This window comes from Rhinatrema bivittatum, chromosome 5 (genome assembly GCF_901001135.1).
Source record: "Rhinatrema bivittatum chromosome 5, aRhiBiv1.1, whole genome shotgun sequence".
Taxonomy (NCBI): Eukaryota; Metazoa; Chordata; class Amphibia; order Gymnophiona; family Rhinatrematidae; genus Rhinatrema; species Rhinatrema bivittatum.
This window is the reverse complement of record NC_042619.1, coordinates 241,940,757-241,966,807: the sequence shown is the minus strand read 5'-3', so window position 1 is coordinate 241,966,807 and position 26,051 is coordinate 241,940,757. Positions and strand designations below refer to the sequence as shown.

At 48.1% G+C, this 26,051-nt stretch overlaps 1 protein-coding gene across 3 annotated transcripts in view; it reads right to left on the bottom strand.

The window, feature by feature from the left end:
* Positions 1-26,051, bottom strand: part of SCAF4 (SR-related CTD associated factor 4) — a 428,510-nt gene that overhangs the window by 84,276 nt on the left and 318,183 nt on the right. For all 3 annotated transcript variants that reach the window (XM_029603599.1, XM_029603600.1, XM_029603601.1), the window contains 2 exons: positions 21,309-21,460; positions 2,839-3,001 (listed from right to left, as the gene is read on the bottom strand). In XM_029603599.1, coding sequence (XP_029459459.1) covers positions 2,839-3,001; positions 21,309-21,460 — 315 coding nt within the window. The remainder of the gene's footprint in view (positions 1-2,838; positions 3,002-21,308; positions 21,461-26,051) is intronic.

Sequence of the window (26,051 nt, the reverse complement as noted above, 5' to 3'; positions counted from 1 at the left end):
TCAGGAGGAGGGGGAGAGGACTGGGGCTACTCCGGAGCTGTCAGCGTGCCCGCACGGGAGACCGGCACCCATGGACGCCCTTGCTGCTGCTGCTGCTGGGGGCTTGCGTGGCCGCGGCCAGGGCAGGTGACCGGGGGTTGGGGGAAAGTTTGCCCATGAAATTTCGACTCTCTCTTGCCCATCCGAAGGAGGCGGAAAATCGGAGCTGCGCGCAAGGTGCTTTGTTGAGCTCCCTGCCACCTGCCTTGAGAGCCGGCTGCTGGGGCTTGCTGCCGCCGGCTCTCAAGGCAGCGGGGTCTGTAGGAGAACCATCCACTTTCCTGGTGAAATGACAGGTACCAGCGCACCCAGGATAATGTATAGGCTTTGTATACCGCTCCATACAGTAAAATGGATTGCGCACGCCTACAGCTTCATGGACGCGCTTTGGACCCGGCTTGCATTTGTGTCTCATTTGAATACTGTATCGAGCGTTATGTGATCCAAACCGTGAGCATGGCAAACAAGGGTGCGCCCAGCACTGCCGCACTCTCTCTTATGCGCCCTTACTGTATCGGCCCGACAGTATTTCAACCAAATTCACTGAATTGCTTAGGCGGACACTCCTGTATCTCCTCTTGCGCTGCATCTGAAGACATTCACAGTCACTATGCTTCTGAATGTCTCCCATTTTAATTACATTTATCTTTACAGAATGGTAGTTTGTGCCTCTAGAAAATCTGGAAGTTAAATGCTTAAAGAATCCTTTCAATAATTTTGAGAACTCTCATGAATACTTAGCTGTTATGTCTGCATAGTACACATTACAATCACTCTCCAGTTTCTAAGGAATCCTTTGCTGAAACCTTGATGTCCTCAACAAAGTTTAGTTTGTATTATAAGTATTATAAAATGGAGGATAGTATCACCAAACGGAAATATCACTTACTGCAGTACATAGTACACAATAGTGAAAATTTTCCTTCTATTCAATAGCTGTAGTAATTCAATGCCCATAATTGAACTTCCAAAATTTTGTTTAACTACCCACCCGCTTGATGCATTTAATCCTTACAGAATTGTTGATGTAGCTGATTCTATCTTCATTTTATTTTTTTGTTTTCTAACATAGTACTTACAGCAGAAAAAGACCAAATGGTTCATCTAGTCTGCCTAGCAAGTTTGTTATAGTATTAACTGCCACTCTGTGTCAGTCACCCCGAAGCCTTATGTTAAGGTTAATAATATTAACAATCAAAACCAAGCAACTGTCAAGCCCATACCAAAATTACTGCTAGCAACATTTTTAATGGGTGCACAGCCTTCTTGATAAATTCAGACAATGCTGCTTGAATAGTTTGTGTAGTTTTAGCTATTACTATTTTATGAATATTGTATTTCTGATTTTGTTTTAATCTTTTGTAAACCAATGTGAAGGCTTGTCTGATGTATCGGTATATAAAATCTAATAAACCATTAAGCCATATGCTTTGCTTTTGGACTTGGCCAAAAAAAAACCAGTCCTGCACTTTTTCCCTAATGTCTGCATATCTGTATCCCAGACCATTAAAGCCAGCTCCCAGTGTCAGCTGTCTGACTCCAATTCCCCTCCCCCCTGCTGTGGAAGTGGAGAGCAATGTTGCAGTTATGTCAAAATCATGATTATTAACCCCATCCTCCCAGTACCCAAAGTCCTCTTCTGAGTTGAGTTACATTCTCAAAATTTCTTCCCCATTACACAGTACTTGGTACTTTTCAAAAGGCATATACCATATTTTTCGCTCCATAAGACACACCTGACCATAAGACGCACCTAGGATTCAGAGGGGGGAAATTAAAAAGAAAAACAAAATGGTGTGCTAAACCGGCTCTGTTCCCGGGGGTCTGTGCGTCTTATGGAACAAATTAGGGGTAATCCAAAAACAGAAAAGGGGAGCAAATCCTGCACTTAAACAATACACAGTTATGGGAGAAGTGCAGAATAGAGTAAAAGTCCACACAAGGATTTCAATATAATATTCTTTAAATCATTTTCTGCACTTCTCCAATAACTGCAAATTAGGGGTATGCATATAATTCTTTTGTCCCCGTTTCGTTTTCGGGTCTGGGGAGGGCCATTTTGGTCCACTCCCCGGATCAGGAAACTTTTATTGCTCTTTCGTGGAAAAAAAAAACCCAACCCCCACCCCAACCCTTCAAATGTACTTAACTACAACCCCCCACCCTCCTGGCCCCCCCCAAAACTTGCCAAAAGTCCCTGGTGGTCCCGGGGGGGGGGGGGGGGGGGGGGGGGGCCCGGGAGCGATCTCCTGCTCTTGGGCCGTCAGCTGCCAGTAATCAAAATGGCATCGGCGGCCCTTTGCCCTTACTATGTGACAGGGGCTACCGATGCCATTGGTCGGCCCCTGTCACATGGCAGGAGCAACGGACGGCCCAACCCAAGATGGCGCCAGTCGTCCATTGCTATCATGTGACAGGGGCCAACCAATGGCACCGGTAACCCCCATCACATAGTAAGGGCAAAGGGCCGCTGGCGCCATTTTGATTACTGGCAGCTGACGGCCCAAGAGCAGGAGATCGTTCCCGGGACCCTCCCCCGGACCACCAGGGACCTATGGCAAATCTTGGGGGGGGGGGGGGGGGGGGGGTCAGTTGTAGTTAATTTATTTTTTATATTCGCTACATAAGACGCACAGACATTTTCCCCCCATTTTTGGGAAAAATTTTAGAGCGTCTTATGGAGCAAAAAATATAGTGGTATGCCCACCTCACCGTGAAAAGTGAACCCAGCATATGGTCAAAGCATCCCTCGCACATTTTTCAAGCTGTGAGAATATTTTTCCTTAAAGCACATCATACCTGGTGGCAAATGGAGTGGGTTAAATCCAGGTCTCATGAATGGTGGTGGGGGTGGAGGAGGAACCCCAGGAGCAAAACCGGGAGGTGGCATACTTAAGTGAGGCGAGAATGTAGGTGGCGGCTGAAGTGCACCCATTGGAGGACCAGGTGGATGTGTGGGGACCTGCAAAAACAGATTATAAAAATTTCAAAATCTATTCTTGCAAACTGCAAGGCATCATCTTATGAAGGTAATTTTCAAAAAGATTTACATGCTTAAAACTGGGTTTTACATGTGAAAATGCCGTGTAAGTGGGCTTTTGAAAATTGCTACAATATATGCCATTGAATTGTCCATAGATTTTACTTGCGTTAAGTGCATTTTAAGCTTTTGAAAATCTCTATGATAGCATATTACATTTACCCACTAACTCCTATGAAAATTACCATCAAGCCAAGGTTAGATAATTATCCATTTAGAAACTTTACAAAAAGGCCAGAACTATTCTCTATCACAATTTTCTTATCAGATTTTAACTTTTAAGACATATTAAAAAATATTTACTACTATTATGTGGTCAACATTAACTGACTATATTAAAACACACAAACATTCCCTGTATGTACCAGGATCAATCCAGACCTCTGGGCAGTGTCTTCCTTCCAGCAGATGGAGTCAGAGAAAAAAACTGAAAATGCACCCACCTCTTAACCTGGTGTGCCGCCTGCGATCCTCCAGTATTTTCTCTGACTCTCAGCAGAGGAGTTCAACAGAACCTGCGGTCCTGATCCTGGTTTTAAATTTCCTTAAATTTCTTACTTTTTCTCCAGAGTTTTAAAGCTCTGGTTTCTTTTGTTCACTTGTGAATGAAAATAGTGTAGTCGCAAAGTATCTAAGAAATCGAAACCTTGAAACAGTGCTGGCAGTTTCGGTTAGTGTCTTTAGAGAAAATAATTTGGATTATTGGGACTATCTTCTCAAGTTAAGTTTTTTTTACTTGCAATTTGAAAAAAATTCTCAAAAATATTTCTCCTAAGGCCAATGATTATAATTTCATGAGGCGGCCTCGGTTAGACCGGTTTCTGATTTCCTATAAATAAGTGGATTTCAGCATCTTTTATTTGATGGTCATAAATACTTTATTAAAAAAAAAAAAGTATTTTGTCTATTGATACATAGGTAAATTTACTATTGCACTTTTATATGTCTATTTACCTATCTGGTTTCTTTACAATGTATGTGTCATCTTTCTACAGAAATGACATCTCTGGTTTCTTTTACATGTTGAAGCCCAACAACTGCTGTTATGTCAGACAGTGCATTAATGGCACCTCTGCAGCATAACTGGAAATATGTTGGGCCACATGTCGTCAGTATCACTTTTGCTGCACATCAAGGGAATTCAGACATTTTACTGGGGAATCAAGTTAAATCACTGTTATTCTGGGCCCAACTGAGAATTAGGAAGATTGCACACATTCTTAAAGATGATGGGACTGTGTCAAAGCAGGATCTTCAGGATCAATATGGAATTAGGAAAAAAAAAAAAAAAGATTCTCTTTTATATTTTCCTTTACACCAATATGTAGATACCTTGTACAAGCGGGGTCTGAGAAAAGATTTGCTGGTTAAATTGGATAGCTTTTGCCAGAGATAAGGAGTTGGAGAAGTCATCAATATTGGCGATTTTATAAATCTATTCAAAAATGGGCCCCAATCATCAGTTCATCAGTACTCAGTATTAGGGACTAATGGAAAAGTGGAAGAGAATTATGTTATCTTAACTTCAGAAAACAAGGCAAGGTCCTTTTTAAGAACTGCAAAGAATGCTTCTCATAAAGAAAAATTTGATTTAAGCTTCTTCACAGGGTTTACTTTTCCCCAGTCAGAGCCTATAAGGCCAAGATTACTGACATGGATAAATTCCCTAAATGTTAAGTAGGTAAAGATAACCTTGTACATAACATATGTTCTGGTACTGTGCATCCATACAAGATTATTGACAGAAGATACATTTCTTGGATTGGGTGATTGGTGGGATTCTGATCCTTCATCCTTTTGGAGATGGGGGAATTTATTTCACGTACTATTCAAATGGAGAATTTAGGTTGCGGTGTTAATTTCTTACGCAGTAAGTTATTCTTAGACACGTGGAAACCTTATATTCAGAACCTTCCTATGAGAGCCAGAGTGAAGGATGGAACTATACCTAAGGTCACACTGTATTTTTTTTTTATTTTTGTATGCATCCTCAGCTTTATGCCTGGGGTATACTGAAAGGATAGCAGAGTTGCTTACCCCTAACAAGTGTTCTCAGAGGACAAGAAGGCTGTTTTGTCCTCACTCATGAGTGACATCATCGGATTGAGACCGGCACGGAACTTTGATCTAAAAGAATCTAGAACTTTCAAACATGCCCTCTGAGCATGTACAACTGTGGTCATAACCATGCCCCCTAGGCAGAGTCCCTCATTCCATGATATAGCTAATACATGGAGAACCAACTCCAAGGGGAGGTGGATGGGTTTTGTGAAGACTAACATCCTTCTTGTCTCCTTCCTCAAAGAATACCTGTTTCAGATAAGCAACTCTGCTTTCTCTGAGGACAAGCAAGATGGTAGTCATCACACATAGGTGAATCCCTAGCTTTAGGCTGTCCAAGCAGGACAAAGTGGGAAACCACACTGTGCTGAAAGCACTACCACTCACAGGCAGCTGACCCACAAGGGGTCCAGGCTGGAGAACAGTTGGGTTCTACAAAGAAAAACCATATGGATTACAAACACAAAACTCTCCTGCATAGCAGGGGCGCCGAAGGCAGAGGAGTGATGCAAGTGCAAGCAGAAGCATACTCTGCATCACGGAATACATTCAACCAGGGTTACGGATCAGTAAAGCCTGAAAATAATAGAAGATCTGGAACTTCCCGGATACAGGAAAAGCCTAGAGATGTAAGCAAGAGAAGGATTCTTGGACAAAGACTGCACAGTTTCCTTCAATGTCAGACAACCAAAAACCCAACCGGGGCCCGAAAAACTCCATAGAAAGAAAGCAAGTGTTGCTTACCTGTAACATGTGTTCTCACAGGACAGCAGGATGTTAGTCCTCACATATGGGTGACATCTTCAGGATGGAGCTTAATCACGGAAAACTTCTGTCAAAGTTTCCAGAACTTTGACTGGCCCCTACTGGGCATGCCCAGCATGGCATTAACCCTGCAGCCAGCAGGGGTCCCCTTCAGTCTTATTTGATAGCTACAGGCAGTGCCAAAAAAATAAAAACAAAACATTACGAACCCAAAACCGTGGGGCGGCAGGTTTCGTGAGGACTAACATCCTGCTGTCCTGTGAGAACACCTGTTACAGGTAAGCAACACTTGCTTTCTCACAGGACAAGCAGGATGGTAGTCCTCACATATGGGTGAGTATCGAGCTGAGGATGTCCGAACATACACCAAATGTACCCAACGGCGTGCAACAGGCACAACAACTGGGGTGGAATTTGGTAGAGGGCATCCTGAACCCCACTGGGCAGGCGGAAGGGTGTTGGTACGTCATGTTGGAAATAGGTTACGCAGGACAGATTGGCCGAAGATGGAATCCTGTCTTCCGGCTTTGTCCAAGCAATAGTGGGCTGCGAAAGTGTGGAGAGAGCTCCAGGTGGCAGCCCTGCAAATGTCAGGAAGCGGCACCGATTGTAGGTGTGCTACTGAAGTCGCCATGGCCCTCCAGAGTGTGCTTTAACACGGTCTTGGAAAGGAATGCCTGCTTGCTGATAGCAAAAAGATATGCAGTCCGCCAACCAGGAGGAGAGAGTCTGCTTACCCACAGGTTGCCCTAATTTGTTGGGATGGAAAGAGACGAATAACTGAGTGCTCTTCCTGTGGGCAACTATACGGTCTAGGTAGAACGCTAGAGCCCGTTTACAATCGAGGGTATGCAGAGCCTGTTCCCCTGGGTTGGAGTGGGGCCTGGGAAAGAAGATAGGTAGTATGATGGATTGATTAATGTGAAACTCCGAAACTACCTTAGGCAAAAACCTAGGGTGAGTGCGGAGTACCGCCCGGTCCTGCAGGAGTTTAGTGTAAGGCGGATAGGTAACTAGGGCCTGTAACTCACTCACCCTGCGAACTGAAGTGATAGCCAAAAGGAAAATCACTTTCCATGTGAGATATTTTAGGTCACAGGAGTGAAGAGGTTCGAACGGTGGTTTCATGAGCCACCCGAGAACCAGATTAAGGTCCCAAGAAGGGGCCGGAGGACGTAAAGGTGGCTTGATATGGAGCAAGCCTTTAAGAAAACGTGTTACGAGGGGTTGTTCCGATATAGGGACATCCCCGACACCTTTATGGAAGGCGGCTACTGCACTGACATGTATTCTGATTGAAGAGGTTTTTAAACCTGACTCAGACAAATGCCAGAGATAGTCCAAAAACCTTGGGATTGGACAGGAAAAGGGATCAAGGGACTGCGCAGTGCACCATGATGTGTACCTTTTCCATTTATAGGAGTAAGATTTCCTTGTGGAAGGCTTTCGCGAAGCAATCAGGACACGAGAAACTGAGTCTGAAAGGTTAAGTGGCTGAAGGATTAGCCTTTCAACATCCATGCCGTCAGGAACAAGGCCTGAAGATTGGGATGGCGTAGACATCCGTCGTTCTGAGTGATCAGAAGCGGGTCCTGTCCCAAGGGAATGTGCCTGCGGATGGAAAGATCCTGGAGTATTGGAAACCACACTTGGCGTGGCCAGTGAGGTGCTATCAGGATCATGGTTCCCTTGTCCTGACGGAGCTTCACGAGAGTCTTCGAGAGAAGAGGAAGTGGAGGGAATGCATAAAGCAGACCGGTCGTCCACAAGAGGGAGAATGCATCTCTGGACTGAGAGCGTTCGCTCCGAATGAGGGAGCAGTAATTGTCTACTTTGTGGTTCTGAGGGGACGCAAAGAGGTCTATTTGGGGATAACACCATTGCTGGAAGAGAGAGGTCGCTACCGAGAGATTGAGAGACCACTCGTGCGGTTGGAAGACACGACTCAGTTTGTCTGCCAAGTCATTGTGCACTCCCGGCAAGTAGGTGGCCCTGAGCTACATCGAGTGGGAGAGCGCTTCCGCCCAAATCTGCGCAGCTTCCTAACACAGAAGGAAGGAACCTGTGCCTCCCTGTTTGTTGATGTACCACATGGCCACCTGATTGTCCGTCTGAATTAGGATGATGTGATTTGATAGGTAATCCTGAAAAGCTCTGAGAGCATATCGCATTGCTCGAAGCGCCAGGAAATTTATCTGGTGTTTGGCTTCCTCTGGAGACCAAGATCCTTGTGTCTGTAGATCATTCACATGAGCTCCCCAGCCGAGGTTGGAAGCATCGGTGGTGAGAATGAGTTGAGGATCTGGTAGATGAAAGGGCAGTCCCTGGAGGAGATTGTTCTGATCTTTCCACCAGGCGAGAGACAGACGGAGTGCGTCGGTGATGTGGACAATGGTTGACAGAGGCTGAGTCGCTTGAATCCATTGTGATCTCAGAGTCCAATGCATGACGCTCATGGCCAGGCGGGCCACTGGAGTGAGATGGACTGAGGACACCATGTGTCCGAGAAGGACAAGGAATTGCCGCGCCGTTGCTGTATACTGAGACTGCAACTGGTGAGCGAGAGACACGAGGGTCTGCACTCGTTGAGATAGAAAGGCTTTTGCCTGTAAGGTGTCCAAGTCTGCCCCAATGAAAGACAAGGTTTGAGATGGGGCTAAATAGGATTTCTCGTAATTGACGAGAAATCCTAGAGAGATTAGAGTGTGTAGAGTCAAATCCAGGGATGACCGAGCGGCTTGCTGGGATGGGGCTCTGATTAACCAGTCGTCTAAATAGGGGTAGACGTGAACACCTTCTTTCCTGAGAAAAGCTGCGACAACTACGAGACATTTGGTAAAGACTCGTGGTGCCGATGCTAGGCCAAATGGAAGCACCCGGTATTGATAGTGCCTTGGGCCTACTAAAAACCGGAGGTACTTGCGATAAGCTGGAGCTATCGCGATGTGGGTGTATGCGTCCTGGAGGTCCAGAGAGCAGAGCCAGTCTCTTCTTTGTAGAAGAGGTAGAAGCGAGCCCAAGGTTACCATTTTGAACTTTTCCCGCTGGAGGTACTTGTTGAGGGCACGTAGGTCCAGAATTGGATGAAGCCCCCCAGATTTTCTGGGGATCAAAAAGTACCGGGAATAGAACCCTAGGCCTTGTTGTGAAAGAGGAACGTGTTCTATTGCTCTTAACTGGAGAAGAAGGTAAACCTCCTGCTCCAGAAGGACAGAGTGGTCGGTTACTCTCCATGCTTGTAGAGGTGGTGGAGTCTGGTGGAACAGCAAGAAAATTCAGATGGTAACCCTGAGCAATGATTGCCAGCACCCATTGGTCAGTTGTGATTGATTGCCATATTCCATGAAAGTGGCATAATCGGCCTCCCACTGGTATGCTTGGCAGAGGGATCAGGCTGCTGCTCTCCAAGTGAAAGTCAAAAACCTGAAGCAGGCCCCGGCTGGGGAGCTGCTTGTGGCTTTTGCTTCCGGGGCTGGCGAGGCTGAGATTTTTGATAAGGCCTCGTAACTCGGGACCTTGTTGGTGGGGGGATAGTACTTCCTTGGATGGAAGAATGACTTCTTGGAGTCCTTCTTGAAGGACTGTCTAGAAGGGAAGTCAGAAGGCATCGATGAGAGCTGTTTGAGGGTCTCATGATGGTCCTTTAACTCAGCCACAATTTGCTGAATTTGTTCACCGAATAGATTATTCTCCTATACAGGGCAGGTCAGAAAGCCTGTCTTGTACTTCTGGGCGAAGGTCAGAAGACTTGAGCCAGGCCCAGCGTCTTGTCGAAATGGCAGCTGCAGACACTCTAGTGGAGGTGTCGAAGATATCGTAAGCTGTTCATGCTTCCCTGCCTCAAAGCCCTTGTTGACAAGGGTTTGAAGATGTTCTTGGAATTGGTCAGGCAGGGTTTCAGAGAAGTCCTGTATTTGCTTGAAAATGACCCTATTGTATTGGGTCATGTACAGCTGGTAAGAAGCAATTCTGGAGATGAGCATGGCCCCTTGGAACACTCGTTGACCAATATTGTCTAGGAACTTGTGTTCCTTGACAGGAGGGGTAGAGGAGTGTGGCTTCGTCCTTTTCGCTTTCTTTTGAGCTGATTCTACCACAACTGAGTGGTGGTCAAGCTGAGATTTTTGAAAGCCCGGGGATGACTGTACTAGATAAGTAGTGTCAGCTTTTCTGTGTACTGGGGCAATAGATCCAGGATTTTCCCAGTTCTTTTTGAGGTCAAGAAGAACTTGATGAATGGGAATAGAAGTGATCACTTTAGGGGCATCCAGGAACTGGAGAAGCTCCATCATCTGGTGTCTATCATCGTGCTCTGTCTGAAGCTGAAAAGGGACCAATTCTGACATTTCCTTCACAAAGTTAATGAAAGAGAGGTCCTCTGGAAGAGAACGCTTTCTACTTTCAGTAGAAGGAGGTGAAGGTAAATCATCGGTGTCTGTGGAAATATCATCACCCCAGGCGTCATAAGGATCAGCAGGCTGACCTGTAGGACGAGAAGGGGGTTGGATACCCGAAGGGCCCGGCTGAGGCTCCGAGAAAATCGAAGGAATTGCCGGGGGCACCGCGGATGCCCTGGGGGGCATCGGTGCCGGCATCGAAGGCATCGATGGCGCTGATGTGCGTATCGCCCCTGATGAATGAATGGGTGGCAAGGGAAGACATGGCATCGATGGCTGAGGCAATACCCCCAAAGGAGGAATGTGGAACGGTGTTTCTCCTCCCGATGAAGCAGTCATTGGGGAGCGCACCGGAGCCATCGGAGACCCGGGAATCACCGGTGGAAGGGCTGTCATGAGCGCCTCCATCCGGGATAGCAGCGATGCCAGCGCTGCTGGAATCGGGTCGATGACTGGTTCCACTCTCGGTGCCGGTGTCGGAGGGACCTGGAGTCGTTGCATCGCCTTGTCGATGGCCTCCTGGACCAGCCGGTCCAGTTCTTCCCGGAGACCTGGGGCAATCAGCTCCGGCTCCGTGATGGAAGAGGGAGGCTGAGGCACAGTCGGAGGGACCACCTTTTACAGGCGGACCCGCGACTCCCAAACCCCGATCGGGTGAGGGTAGCCTGTATGTCCCGGTCGCAGGAGTGGTCGGTGCCGCTCCTGGACGGGGCTTCTTCGACGGTGGCGAGGTCGATGATTTCGCTCCCTCAATGGTCCGAGACTTACGATGGCGATGGTTCTCCCTTCGATCCTGAGGGGGAGAAACGGGAGTTGATGGCCATGAAGACGTCGATGGCGGGCGGTCACCGGACGGTTGTCAATGGTGCGACTTCGACGGTGCCGGTTCTGATGACGTCGATGCGATGGACGGCGTCGAGGTGTGAGCATGGAAAAGGAGTCCCATCTTCTCCATTCTGGCCTTGCGACCTTTCGGTGTCATAAGGGCACATTTGGTGCAAGTCAGGATATCATGCTCACGGCCTAAACACATTACACAGACTCCATGAGGGTCTATGATAGACATGGTACGAGTACAGTCTGGGCACAGACGAAAACCCGACGCCATGGCCATAGAAAAATCGAGCCGCGGTACGGTCGATGGCCAGTAGGCCACGAGGGCCAAACTAGACTGTAATCGATGAGAAAACGGTGAAAAACTTACCGGAGTACCGCGGCTTGAGAAAAGTTAGAGGAGGGACCCCTGTGGGGCGAAGTAATTTTAATTAAGTCCGTGAGGAAAATTCCTGTCAGGAATCTCTTCAGAGCTCCTAAACCACGAGGCTACTGCTGCGCGGAAAAAAGAAGACTGAAGGGGGACCCCTGCTGGCTGCAGGGTTAGTACCATGCTGGGCATGCCCAGTAGGGGCCAGTCAAAGTTCTGGAAACTTTGACAGAAGTTTTCCGTGATTGGGCTCCATCCTGATGATGTCACCCATATGTGAGGACTACATCCTGCTTGTCCTGTGAGAAATTACAGTCCACTGACAGCCAGAGGACAGAATGTCTCTGCGGAAGAGCGCCCATGTGTGGCCAAAAGGCACAATGGGCAGGAAGCCCAAGCAATTTCTTGGAGAATAATCAGCACAACAGCAGGGCCTGGTTCAGACTCTACATGCCGAAGCACGAGACCTAGCTGACCATGCAGGGCAGAGACAAGAGTTTCAGGGGATGAAGGCAACCCCTGAATCAGATGCTAGCCCAAACTCTCGAGCAGGGAGAGAAGTTAGGCCTGAAGCTCACCACACATTGCACCTTGTCTACAAAATAGATCAGACGAGCAGGAAGGCACTTTTGGCAACTTAGAGAAGGAAGAGCTAAAGGCAGTAATGGCCAGAGCCTGACAAAAATATAGGGAAAATGTGGTATATACACAGATATACCAGGAATGCCTTAGCTTTTCCTGCCCCCCCCCCCCCCCCCCCAATTCCACTGAAAGTCAGAGAGAGCGAAAACACAAGAAGGCAGGCCACTGGACTGCTAGGGTAAGCACAAGTCGCTAGGTTGTATATCCCAACCACAAGCAAATAACTCACTGTCGATTCCAGTAGGTAGTTACCCACCGAGATAGAGCTCTCAGTCTCTTTGGAACAGCTGAAATTGAGAGCAAATTTCCCAGGGAAGAAATCCAGAAACACTCCATTAAGAGACAGGAAGCCAGGGAGCCGGGATTTCTTCACTGGCCTGAAAACCCTAAGGTCAGGGCAGGGCCAGTGTGATCTCAGAACAGATTGCCAAGCACTCGGCTTAGGTATTAATACTTCAGATTGCAAATACTTCCCCCCAAGGAAGCACACAGTCCAGTAATGGAACAATTGTTGCATGAACCAGGACTTCCCTGTCCACAGACAGGGTTCTCTCTAAAATAAGGAAGTATAGCTTGCAAGCCATTGCAACCAAGAGCAGCCCCTCTGTTGCAGGGTTCCTCATCCCCCAACTCCTGCGGCCATGGATATGGCGATAGGTTGAAAGGCATATTCACCAATTAGATGGACTAGAACCCACAGGCGAGAATGACTGGCCATAGTGGCCCACTGAGCTCCACAGGTACCAAGGTGACTCCTGGACGAGAGAAAACCTTAAGGTTCACCAGGAAGCTACTCTGGAAAGGCTCTCACACGAAATAGACCTGCTGTGCCTTAGAATGACCTAAACGCTTCCGCTCGACTGGCTCTCAGAGCTCGCAAGGAACTGAGAGCAATCGCCAATCAAAAGCAGTTATATCCCTTCCCTGGGAATGGAAAACAAGGGAGAACAAGGGATTCCCCTTGTAGAAGTGGACATTTGTGCATCCAGAGGGGAAGGCATAAGGGTTGCCCTGCAACCCATCCAAATCTCCTCTTTCTGAAGGGAGAGGAGTAATGGGAATCGGGACCTCCCAATCTCAAAAAAACTTTCAACTTTCCAGTTGAAAGCTGAGTGATAATCACAGATTGCTAATGTTCAGAAGCGACCAATCCACCACTAGCAGCTACTCTCAGAAGGGTTAGGCCACCAAACAATGGAGGAGTCCTGGCAAAAATGGTCCAATGACCACCGCTGCTGTTCCCCAGCCCTGGCCTCCCAGGAGATGCACAGATTCAAAGAATCGAGGCTCTGGTCCAGAGATAAACATGTCAGGGATGGAGCCTCAAGGGCTTCCCCACAAAAGGGGTTTTTGATATGGGAGGGGGGTCTAAAGACACATTCCTCTTCTGAGGCAGGAGAGGACTTCTGACATTACCCTCCCAGTTTCTACTCCCCTTAGGGTTCCGATCAGGAATGCAGTCCTAGGTGTGGTTGTGGCGCACAATCTGTTGTGCTTGCCACGAGTGAAACACACAAGACACACCCATATAGCAGAGGAGAACTGGAAAAAGAGCCCTCTGCTGCAGAAACATGCTGACCAGTACTCATCATACAGTAGTCTCCACTTGCTAGAGTAGGTGAATACGTGCTGCCAAAAAGCAAATCAGAGTGTGTGATGACGCCTTTCCCGCCAGTGCTCCCCAGTACTTTGCGCTGCAGGCCTGATGAGGAGGCCAAGACCATGACATGATGATGGCAGAACCCTGGCTTAGCCAAGAACTGCACAGACAGGGAGAATGTTGCCTGCCATCGCTCAAGGTGCTAGGAGTAGATGCCTTGCCATACCCGACCTCGCATGCTGCGCTCCACTGTCATAGTAGCTCACAGTGGCGTGAACAGTGTGATGAAGGTGTCCCCAGTACTACTGGTGTACTGGGTGTGGCATGGTGATGGGTGGTGTTCTATGGCATCGCCCCCTCTAGTACCTAACGCTTCAAGAAATTGGACACAGCCCTTGAAACTGCGTTGGGAATGGCTCACCTTCATTTCCCTCATGGAACAGCAGCAGCAGCAAAGTCCATGGAGCCATGTCCCGCAACATCTAATCACATCCACTGGTGCCCACAGTGATGACAGTGCCCATAGGGTCCATAGCACTATCGTGCTCACCAACGAAGGGTCACATCAAGGGCACTGAACAATGTGGCACCCATGATTTCGACAGCAGTTGACTGAATCATGATCAGTTTGATGGTATATAGCACCATTCCCAGTGCCACAGGTGCCCGTGGACATCGACCGTCCAGCACCACCAATACAGCCCCCGGTGCCCATAGACATTGATGGACCAGCAGTACCAAAGATGCGAGGGGTGCTGCAGGCAAAGGCTCTGCAGCCCCAACACAGCTCAAAGAAGCCCAAAGGAAATGATGACTGCCAGTGCCATCTCTATACGTGGGTGAATATATATGCCCTAAATAGTGAACAAGGACCCTTTCTAGATCTTATCTACAAATGCATGGCTGAATGGTCAGAGGGGCATATCATCCTGGAGGGTGATTTCAACCTGACTCAATACTCCTACTTGGATAATTCAGGAGGAGGTGCAGTAGGTTCGGGTAAACAGTCTCCTTGAAAAATTTAATCTCATCCAAGGAGTTGGTGGATATTTGGAGGCTGAGAAATCCTACCAGTCACAATTATACTTTTTTTTCCCCCGCAGGTCCATGCTTTATATTCCCAACTAGATTACTTTCTAATTGATAAAAGCCTGGTTGGCCAAACTTTAAATGTGGATACGGGTAACAAAACATGGTCTGACCATGCTCCTGTCTGGTTAACATTACGACAAAAGACAGCCATTCAGGCACAAAATACTGGCAGCTGAATGACCGTATTATTAGTGATCACTCATATAATGAGAATCATTCGGAAGAGATTAAATAATATCTTAGTCTTGATACAGGGGAGGTCACCCCAGTTACTTTATGGGAGTGTCTGAAGGTCATGGTGAGAGGTAGATTCATAGCAAGCGTTTTCTCTTAAGAAACTGCCCAAAAGATAGCAAAAGATAACTAAATTGGAGTTGAGCCATAAGAAAGCCCCAGATTCAAATACATTGGCGAAATTGGAAGCAGCTAGGTGGGAATTACTGGCTTTGGACTTAACTCAGATAGCTTTTCAGATCACCTAGTGAAACAAAATTACTGGAGTTTGTAAATAAACCTGGAAGGTTGCTGGCGAGACGTATGAGAGGATGACTCAAATTCATATCATTAAAATTAAAGATAAAGAGTAGGCAAATATATATATGATACTAGGAGCATAAGCCAGCGCTTTACACAGTTTTATGAAGAATTATATACCTCAGATGAGGTAATTTTTGAGCATGCTATAAATGATTTCTTGGAAGGAGTAGGCCTGCCACAACTTTCAGAGGAGCTTAGGGAGGCACTCAAAGAGATCACTGCTGGTGAGGTACTGCAGGTATTTAGTGTGCTGAAAATAGGCAAATCACCAGGACTAGATGGTTTCACAGCCAAATCTTACAAAATATATTTCACCCAGTAATCGAGATCTCTGGTGAATATGTTCAATTCACTCCAGTACGAGGGTACACACACTCCCAATTTAAATATGGCAGGTATCACTATCTTAGCTAAGGGGGAGGGGGCACAATATCACTCTTTGTGGCACTTATCGCCAATATCCCTCATCAATATAGATTTGAAAACCTTCACTAACGTTTTAGCAACCAGGCTGGGACACGTGGCACCATTCCTATTCATAATGACCAGTCGGGGTTTGTGCCAGGGAGACTGATCTCAAACAATGTAAGGCAGGTTTTAGATTTGATTTGGTAGGCCATGAAACAAGATAATCCTGCAGTATTATCAGCAAAAGATTCAGAAAAGGCCTTTTATAGAGTCCATTGGCCTTTCTTATTTAGGGTGTTAGAAAAAATGTTCTTGGGTACAGATTTTATAAACTGGATTTAAAAAGCTATAAAAGGGGGCTTAAGGCTTGCATAAAAGTCAATGAGAGGTATTCGGAATCATTCTCAGTGAAAAAGAGGAATGAGGCAGGGATGTCCCTTATCACTGTTGCTGTTTGCTTTATCCTTGGAACCTTTTTCGGCTCAGACCTCAAACTTTTCCACACTCCAAACCCTTGTGCATCAGCGACATGACTTGCTGCTGTTGAGACAGCTGTTCAGCCACCTCCTGCACCTGCTTCCAGATGTTCCGCAAGTATTAGCTCATGTAGAGCTGGTAGGCAGCGATGTGGGCAATAAGCATGGCACCCTGGAAAACCTTCCTTCCAAGAATGTCCAACACTCTGTGATCCTTCCCCGGGTGCACATAGAAGTAGGTCAGAGCGCTTGGCCCTCTTGAGGGCAGATTCAACCACCACCGACTGGGGGGGGGCAGCTGACGCTTATCGAATCTGGTGGCCTTTTGGACTAGGTAAACCCTGTCTGCCTTCTTATTCACAGGAGGCACTGTGAGGGAGTGTTCCCAAATCCTGAGCAGCAACTCCATAAGGATCTTGTGTACCGGGACTGCCATGATCTCCTTAGGAGGTTCCACGAACTGAAGATCCTCAAGCATTTTGTGCCTGGCATCTTCTTCAGTCAAAAGCTGGAATGGGATGGCCTCCACTATCACCTTGTCAAACCCTGCGAAAGTCAAGTCCTCAGGCGGGGAGTTCCTTCACTCTTCTGGAGAAGAAGGGTCTGATGAGGGACCATCCGAATCCTCATCGGAGGATTCTATCTGATCATCCCCCCTGGGGTCGTAGGGATCCTCATTCTCATTATATACCACAGGAAATGGGGCACTAGCTGCTCGGCCTACGACCAGAAGTGAAGGCACTGATGGAACTGGACGGGGGACTACCGGCCTCTGTCTCCCCACCAGTCTCAGCAGAGCTTCCTCAAAGAAACCGGCAATGACCACCATAAAGGTAGGAGGAGACATCAGTGCCCTGCCAGGAACAGATGCCAGCTGGGTCGGTAGGGCACCGATGAGCACATTGAGCTTCGCCAGAAGTGGTACAAGCACAGGCAGAACCGGCTCCGGTGCTGCGAGAATGAAGCCCTGCAGCACCACTCCCACCTAAAGGGAGACTCGACGCTCCAGGTCCTCCTCAAATGTTGCCGATGCCAACACCAACTGGGAGGAAAGAGGGGTGGGCCAGATCATCCTTGGACCCACAAGGGAGATTGTCTCCACTGGTCCTGGGCCAGTTGCCCAGTCACACCTCCAGGCATCGATAGAGGTTTGGAACTCCTTGCCACGAGATCACTTCAGGGCATCGTGGCAAAGGAAAATTGGTTCTTACCTGCTAATTTTCGTTCCTGTAGTACCACAGATCAGTCCAGATAGGGGCTGAGCCTCCTGTCCAGCAGATAGAGACAGAGAAAAACTGAAAGAGTATCCTATATCAGGAGAGAGCCCCCTAGCGTCCCTTCAGTATAAAGGATATCAAAGCAGAGAAATATAACGATAACCCGTAAAAGATCAAGCAAGAAACCGCAAACTATGAACTGGTAATTGGAAAAAATTCAAAACATTGCGAGAAAAAAAAATGCTCTTATATAGATATCTAGCAGGGAGATACTTCCGGTGCCTGAAAATTCTGCTAGGAGACCACATGTTCCGCAGCTCTGTAAAGAACAAAAGGAAATAAAACACTTTGAGCGGACATAGAAAACAGTAATGCAGCCAGGGTGGGAGTCTGGACTGATCCGTAGTACTATAGGAATGAAAATTAGCAGGTAAGAACCAATTTTCCTTTCCCTGAACGTACCTGGATCAGTCCAGACAGTGGGATGTACCAAAGATTCCCCAAGTAGGTGGGACCGAGATAGTCCCGCTCGAAGCACCTATCTGCCGAAGGAGCCAAAAATTGGCTCCTGGACATCGAGACGATAGTGACTAGCAAAATTGTGCAGCGACTTCCAGGTAGCAGCCCTACAGATCTTCTGTGGAGACACCAACTGAATCTCCGCCCAAGAAGTAGCCTGCAAACGCAAAGAATGCGCCTTCAAGCCCTCCGGAACCGGCCGGCCCTGACAAACATAAGCCAACGAGCAATAGTAGCCTTAGAAACCTTATTGCCTTTATTAGGGCCGCTCCACAAGACAAAAAGATGATCCGAGACATGGAACTCGTTCGTAACCAGAAGATACTGTAGTAGAACCCTGTTGACATCCAGCTTGCGAAGCTCACTGCCCGGCATGCTGGCGACATAGTCAGAAGAGAAAGCTGGGAGCTCCATGGACTGATTTCACAAGGAAAGAGGAAACAACCTTCTGTAAGAAGGAGGGGACCGTTTTAAGAGTAACCCCTGAATCAGAAAAACGCAGGAAAGGTTCCCTACAGGATAAGGCCTGTATCTCGGACACTCTCCTGGCCGAGCAGATAGAGACAAGGAACACCGCCTTGAGGGTCAGGTCCTTAAGGGTAGCCCACTGGAGAGGCTCGAAGGGCGGCTCTCAAAGAACACGAAGCACCAAATTAAGGCTCCACAACAGACAAGTAGCCCGGATGGGCGGGTTCAAATGCTTAGCACCCTTGAGAAAGCGAATAATGTTCGGATGGGCCACCACCGCATAGCCCTCAATCTGCCCGAGGAGGGAAGCAAGGGCTGAGACCTGCACCCATAAGGAGCTAAAGGACAACCCCTTCGAGAATCCATTCTGAAGAAAGGAGAGAACATGAGACACCGAGGCCCTGCGTGCCGGGACACCGGACGCAACACATTCTGAAAGACTCTCCAGACCCGGACATAAGAGTGAGGTAGAAGTCTTACGAGGCTGTAACAATGTGGAAATCACCTCCTCCCTATAACCCTTCTTCCTCAGTTGCCGCTGCTCAAAAGCCCGGCCGCTAGACAGAAGCAATCCGCCTGATCGAAAAATACAGGACCTTGGCGCAGAAGGTTGGGAAGGTGACCGAGGCGCAGCTGACCCTCCGTGGCAAGGTTCACGAGGTCCGCGAACCATGGTCTCCACGGCCACTCCGGAACCACCAGAATGACTGGGTCCTTGTGAACTTCTATCCTTCTGAGAACCTTTCCCACCAGAGACCAGGGTGGGAACACAGAGAAGAATGTCATGCGGCCAGGGGAGGACCAGGGCATCCACGCCCTCTGAGCAGTGCTCCCTTCTGCGACTGAAGAATCTGGGAACCTTGGCATTTTCCATCATAGCCATGAGATCCAAGTGGGGAGCCCCCCCACTGGTGCACAATCAGGTAAAGCGCGGACAGCTCCCACTCTCTGGGGTCTAGATGTTGGCGACTGAGAAAGTCTGCTCGAACACTGTCCTTCCCCACAATGTGGGAAGCTGCCAGTTGATCCAGAAGACGCTGCGCCCAGGAAAGGAGCTTGCTGGTGTATGTAATATTATGCACTGACTTTCTGAGGCACCTCATTTCTGCTGTATTCCTGAATACTAGTTTTTAGACAAAGAAAGCAGAGGACCCTGACTATGTGCTGGAATGCAATGAGCCAACACCCCAGACCCATTAGCTGATTGGTCTAATACATACTCAAATCAAATGTACCGCTCTTATCTAAAAACAACACTCTGAATATGCTCTGATTGGTCAGTATGAAGAGTTTATAGTGCTATGCACATTGCTGGAAGAGCTGAGTAACTGGGTGTTAATACGATTGTTGTGAGGACCTGTGTAACTCCCCGGGACAAATTATTTCCTCATGCTTTGTTCCGGTCCCTGTCTAATAAAGTTTGGTTTCAGGTTACAATCTGCCTGCAGTTTCTCTCGAATCAACATTTTGGTAGCAGAGGATGGCTGAAAGGGGATGTTCGCCTGCAGATGGGATTTGAATCTCCTTGACTGAAAAGACCAGACAATAGCAAACTCCACGGGAACTCGAGCTCAGCCAGGTAGGCGCGGTCCAGACGCACATCGCGAGCACTTGGATTGGAATGTCTCAGGGACGCCGTCTTGAGAGACGTTGCCCAAGACTCGGATAGACAGTTCGGCTGGGACTTCATCACGAGTATAACTGTCAAATCTTCGGGATGGTTCCCTCAAAGGGGGGGGGGGCCACTACAGAAGGTAAGCTGCCCCACAGTCGCCGTTAACTGAAACGGAGGTATACACCAGAAGTACAGCTCGGTGAGATATTTATCCAGGTAAGAACACGCTCTCCTTCTTATAAGGGAGAGCTATCAAATTTTAGTATAGCCATTGGTAAATTGTTATTATGTCTAAGTTCTGGTCAGGAAAGTTAGGAGGTACAAAAGATTTGTAGAGGTCAGCAAGACATGTCCGTTAGAACGAGTTATCTCTTTGCACAAGCCAGATGAGAAGTTAATTTGCCTCTGGTTAGTTATGATTTCAGTATATTTAGAAAAAGAGCTTGAATCTAATCAATCCCCACCCCTGTACACCGTTGTTACTGACCCCCCAGTATACTCGACGGTGTTTAATGCAGAATACAAAGCCATCACCTTTAGAGGAAACAGTTACTGCAGTGGGGTATTCACATTTAGTCCCAACTGCACCCCTGGAGAAGAAACCCCAATTGAGTCCCACGGCACCTACTGATATGCCGATGTCTGGGACTGTTAAGGTAGAAGGGACTCTACACTGTGTCCCCGTTGGAGAGAGTATTACCCCAAAGGAGGGACATAAATCTACTGAAGAAAGGGAAGCACTTTCTGCTGGATCAGGTTCGTGCAGCCCTGCCTCTATCCTATCACATCCTGCAGATTCCTTGGACCCCATGCTTCCTCTATCCCAAACCCCCTCAATTCCTTACCTTACCCGTGACCCCACACTCCGTAGTCCCAAACCCCCAGTCGCCCCGAAGCCCAAGTCTAGTCCCCCTCTGTCCCCACCCATTTTTAACTCTGAACCGATTGAGCGTGTGGTTCAACACCGTTCCTGTATCACCCCAGAGGAAACCCCAAACTCAGAGAACTCAGAGGACGCCCTAGATACAGAAGCAAAAACAGACGGAGTGTTTATGGCCACCATTGCCATTCATGCTCCAGCAGATAATGTTGCAAGAGGGGTCCCTCCACCCACTCCGCCCCACGCATTTGTGAGGACTACCATCCTGCTTATCCTCAGAAGAATTATAACCTCTTAATTAGGGCCTTAGATAGATAAGGATAATAAAACATATGATGGGAACATTACCGGTGCTGGCATTGGTGGACGGATAGGAACAGGGAGTGGGACTGGGATATGCAAAGCTGGTGGTACTGGAGGTTCTTCAGGATGTGCATTTTCTGCTCCTCCATTTTGAGCCACTTCAACTTTCTCCGATTTCTTAGGAATTCCTTTCCAGTCTAAAAAACAAAGAAACCAGTATTAAAAAAGCAAAATGACTATATGCATGCTTTTCCAGGTTGAACCATATTCTTTGATCTATCCAGATCTGAACTGCCAACATTAAAAAAAAAATCTGTAAATCATAAATTCATATCATATACGCTATATATTCATATTCATATCATATATTCATATATTTCATATATATTCATATATGAAATATATGAATATATATTCATATATTTCATATATATTTCATATATATGTATATATATGTATATATATTCATATTCATATATATTCATATATATATTCATATATTTCATATATGAAATATATGAATATATATTCATGATATGAATATATATTCATATATTCATATCATGAATATTCATATTCATATCATATTCATATCATATACGCTATATATTCATATACGCTTCCCCCAGATCTTAGACTAGAACCCAGTTATCAAGAATTCAAAAAAAGACTGAAAACTTTTCTCTTCCAACAAGCTTTCCCAGACGCTTAATCTTACTATGACTGACAGACTTCCATCCCTTAACTATGGACACTGTATAAAGTACTACTTTTAAGAATCTGCAACTGGACAATTATCTTTGAGCTCAAAAATTCACTTTATTTCATATATATATTAGGCATTGCTTATATTTATATTTATTGCTACGTTAAATAGTTATACTTCTTATATAAAATATTATATTTCTTTATTTATTACCAGTTAAAATATTATCTCTTTATTTAGCACTATGTTAAATTGTCAACCAGTTATACTGTTCCATATGTTATACGGTTCCATGTAAAGCTCCGCTATCTGTTGAGCAGTTCTTCGTTTTATGTAAACCGGAGTGATTTGTAGTCCCTACTAGAACTTCGGTATATAAAAATTAAAAATAAATAAATAAATAAATAAATCAATAAAGATATTATGAGTGATAGGACTGAGGCTGCAGTACTTGGGGGTTATGAGACTACCAGTATGTGTGAAGCATAAAGGGGTAAATCTTAGGTTAAGTACAAAATGGTGATGACAAAGCAGAGTTGCTTACCTGTAACAGGTGTTCTCAGAGGACAGCAGGATGTTAGTCCTCGCACATGGGTGACATCATCGAATGGAGCCCAGCACAGAACTTTGATCTCAAAGAATCTAGAACTTTCAACATGCCCCACTGAGCATATGCAGCTGTAGTCATCACCCTGCCCCCTAGGCAGAGTCCTTCAGTCCATAATATAGCTAATACATAGAGAAACCAACTCCTAGGCAGGCAGAATGAAGGAGGCTTCCAAATGGTGGCGTTGTCTGACATCACTCTGACCGCTCTGTTGCGAAGTCTGTGGACAAATCGCAGGCACGCTAGCCTGACTGCCCGTGCCTCTAGTCGGTTGATGTTCCACCTTGACTCTTCTCTGGTCCACCGCCCTTGGGCAGTGAGCTCCTCGCAGTGTGCTCCCCATCCGTTCAGGCTGGCATCTGTGGTGAGCAGGATCCAGGTTGAGGAGGACATTCTTGACCCCCGGCTCATGTGGCCGGGCTGCAACCACCACCGTAGCTGATGCCGCACTCTGGCCGGTAGAGGCAGGTGTATGGTGTAGTTCCGTGATCGTGGGCTCCATCGAGATAGAAGGGCACGTTGCAATGGTCTCATATGAGCCCGCGCCCATGGCACCACCTCCAGAGTGGATGCTATGAGGCTGAGGACCTGTAGGTAATCCCGAGCTGTGGGCCGGTTGGCACTCAGCAGGACTGCAGATGACTCTGGAGTTTTGACTTTCTCTTGGAGGTCAGGCTGACCTTGTCTTCTCGGGTGTCGAATTGGACCCCTAGGTATTCCAGCGACTGGGACGGCTGTAGGGAGCTCTTGTTTATGTTGACTACCCATCCGAGGCTTTCCAGAAGAGCTATAACTCTGTTGGTTGCCCGGTGGCTCTCCTCCGGTGACTTTGCCCTGATCAGCCAATCATCCAGGTAGGGATGGACGAGAATTCCTTCCTTCCTGAGTGCCGCCGCCACTACTACTATGACTTTGGTAAAGATCCGCGGCGCGGTGGCTAACCCGAAGGGTAGAGCTCGGAACTGGAAGTGCTGATTCAGGACTTTGAAACGTAAATAGCGCTGGTGATCCCGATGGATTGGGATATGTAAATAGGCTTCCGACAGATCTAGGGAGGTGAGAAACTCCCCTGGCTGTACTGAATTCTTGACAGACCGTAGAGTTTCCATGCGAAAGCTGGGGACCCGTAGGTGTCGGTTGACTGACTTGAGGTCCAGGACGGGCCTGAAAGTGCCCTCCTTCTTGGGTACTATGAAATAAATGGAATAATGCCCAGAATTTCTCTCTCCTGCAGGTACTGGGATTATGGTTTTTAGGGCCAGGAGCCTCTGTAAGGTCACTTCTAGCGCCGCGTTCTTGAGCGGTGAACAAGGAGATTCCACAAACTTGTTCGGCGGAGGCCGAAGGAACTCCAGGTAATATCCTTCTCGGATGATGGCGAGGACCCACTGGTTCGAAGTGATCTCGACCCACCTGCGGTAGAAGAGGGTTAGCCTGCCCCCTATGACTGCTACCCCCGGATGGGTTGGCTGATTGTCATTGTGGGGTGCAGCCGGGGCCAGAACCCGAGCCGGTTCTCTTCTTGTTGTGCTTAGTCCGAAAGGGCTGGTTCCTGGCCTGGGAACGAGGTGCTTGATAGCGCGTCCTGTAAGGGTTGAAGCGCTGAGAATTACTACCTCTGGATGGTCTAGAAAAAGAACGCTGGCTCCTCCTTGACCTGTCTTCTGGTAGACGGGGTAATGGAGAGGCACCCCATTTAGTAGCCCAGTTCTCGAGATCGCTGCGGAACAGTAGGGAACCCTTAAAGGGCATTCTTGTGAGTCGTGTCTTGGAGGACGAGTCGGCCGCCCAATTACGTAGCCAAAGCTGTCTCCTGGCTGCCACTGAGGAGGACACTCCCTTGGCTGCCGTACGGACGAGGTCGGAGGCTGCGTCAGTGAGAAATGCGAGAGCTGATTCCATGTCTTCTCCCTGGGTGTTGTTTCTCGCTTGTGATAAACAGGAACGCATCACCACGGTGCAGCAAGTCGCGATTCGTAGGGACATGGCTGCTACCTCATAAGCTTGTTTCAGAATGGTGTCCATGCGTTGGTCATGCGTATCCTTGAGGGCCGCTCCCCCCTCAACCGGAATGGTGGTGTGCTTCACTATTACGTTAACTATGGTGTCTACCTTGGGGCACGCCAACAGCTCCTTGGACGCCGGATCCAGAGGGTACATGCCTGCCAAGGCCCGACCCCCTTTGAATGAGGCCTCCGGTGCCTTCCATTCCAGATCGATTAGCTGCTGTGCTGCTTGCAGGAGGGGAAAATGGTGAGCCGTTTGGCGTAGGCCCTCTAACAGAGGGTTCATTTTAGGGTCCCCTGGGGTGTCCTGGCCCGGAATGGCCAGTTCCGATAGGCATTGTGAGACCAGGCCTGAAAGATCCTCTTTCCGAAAGAAGCGCCTCATGGTCCGATATGGTTCTATCTCCGAGGGAATTTCACCCTCCTCGGGGGGGCTCCTCATTTTCCTCGGAGCAATCCGAATCCCAATAATCGGGGCTGTCGGGTGGCGAGTGGCCGCACCTAGGTCTCGAGGGTCCAGGGGCCGGATCAACCGGGACGGAAAGACCAATTCGAGGAGCAGACTACATCTGGACAAAGGCATGAATCCCCTTGAATAATTCCACCCAGGAAAGCAAAGCCGGATCTGGCCGTAGGGGCACCAGGTCTCTCGGGTTCCCTGGCTGCTCGCCGCGGCCTGCTAAGTCCGGCGTGCTCCCTGAGGAACCGCTGGGCTGGGACCGGTCCTGTCCTGGAACTCCCATGGCCTCCTCACATTGGGCACACAGTGAGTCTGCTTCCTCGCTCTGTGTGGCTCTGAGGTTGCATGCTGAGCAGAGGCTTAGAGCTTTCATGCCTGATTCTGGAGGTGCCGGCTCTGCGGACACATGGGCTCTCTTATGCTCCATTCGCCTGAAATTCGGTGTCGCCCAATGATGTGCGCCTAACAAGTGCGCTCAACAGCATGCGCCTAGAACGGGCGTCTTACAATGTGCGCCTGTGAACGGGCGTCTTACAAAGTGCGCCTATAAACGGGCGCCTTAAATATGCGCGTAGTCAACGTGCGCCTATCGAGTGCGCTTAGCAACGTGCGCCTATCGCGTGCGCTTAGCAACGTGCGCTTAGTTGGGTAGGCAGGCAAAATGGCGACCTCCTTGGCGGGCTGCCTCGTAGGCAGGCCCAGTTAGTCCACACTTCCTCGGAGACCCAGTAAAAATGTACGCCTTACCTTGTCTTCGGCGCTTCCCGGCTGCGACCCGGGCGGTCTCCGGCTGCGGGGGGAGAGGGTGAGTACCTTCACCGCCGCGCATAAGGAAGTGCACCCGCTGCCTCTAGGCCGCGACCGAACTCGTCTCGCTCGGGGGCCAAGTCCACGCCGGGACAGAGGCTGCCTCTAGGCCGCGCCCGAACTCATCTCACTCGGGGGCCAAGCTGCGCCCGAGCCCTTCTCACTCGGGGGCTAGGTCCCTGCCGCGAACCGGCCACCGGAC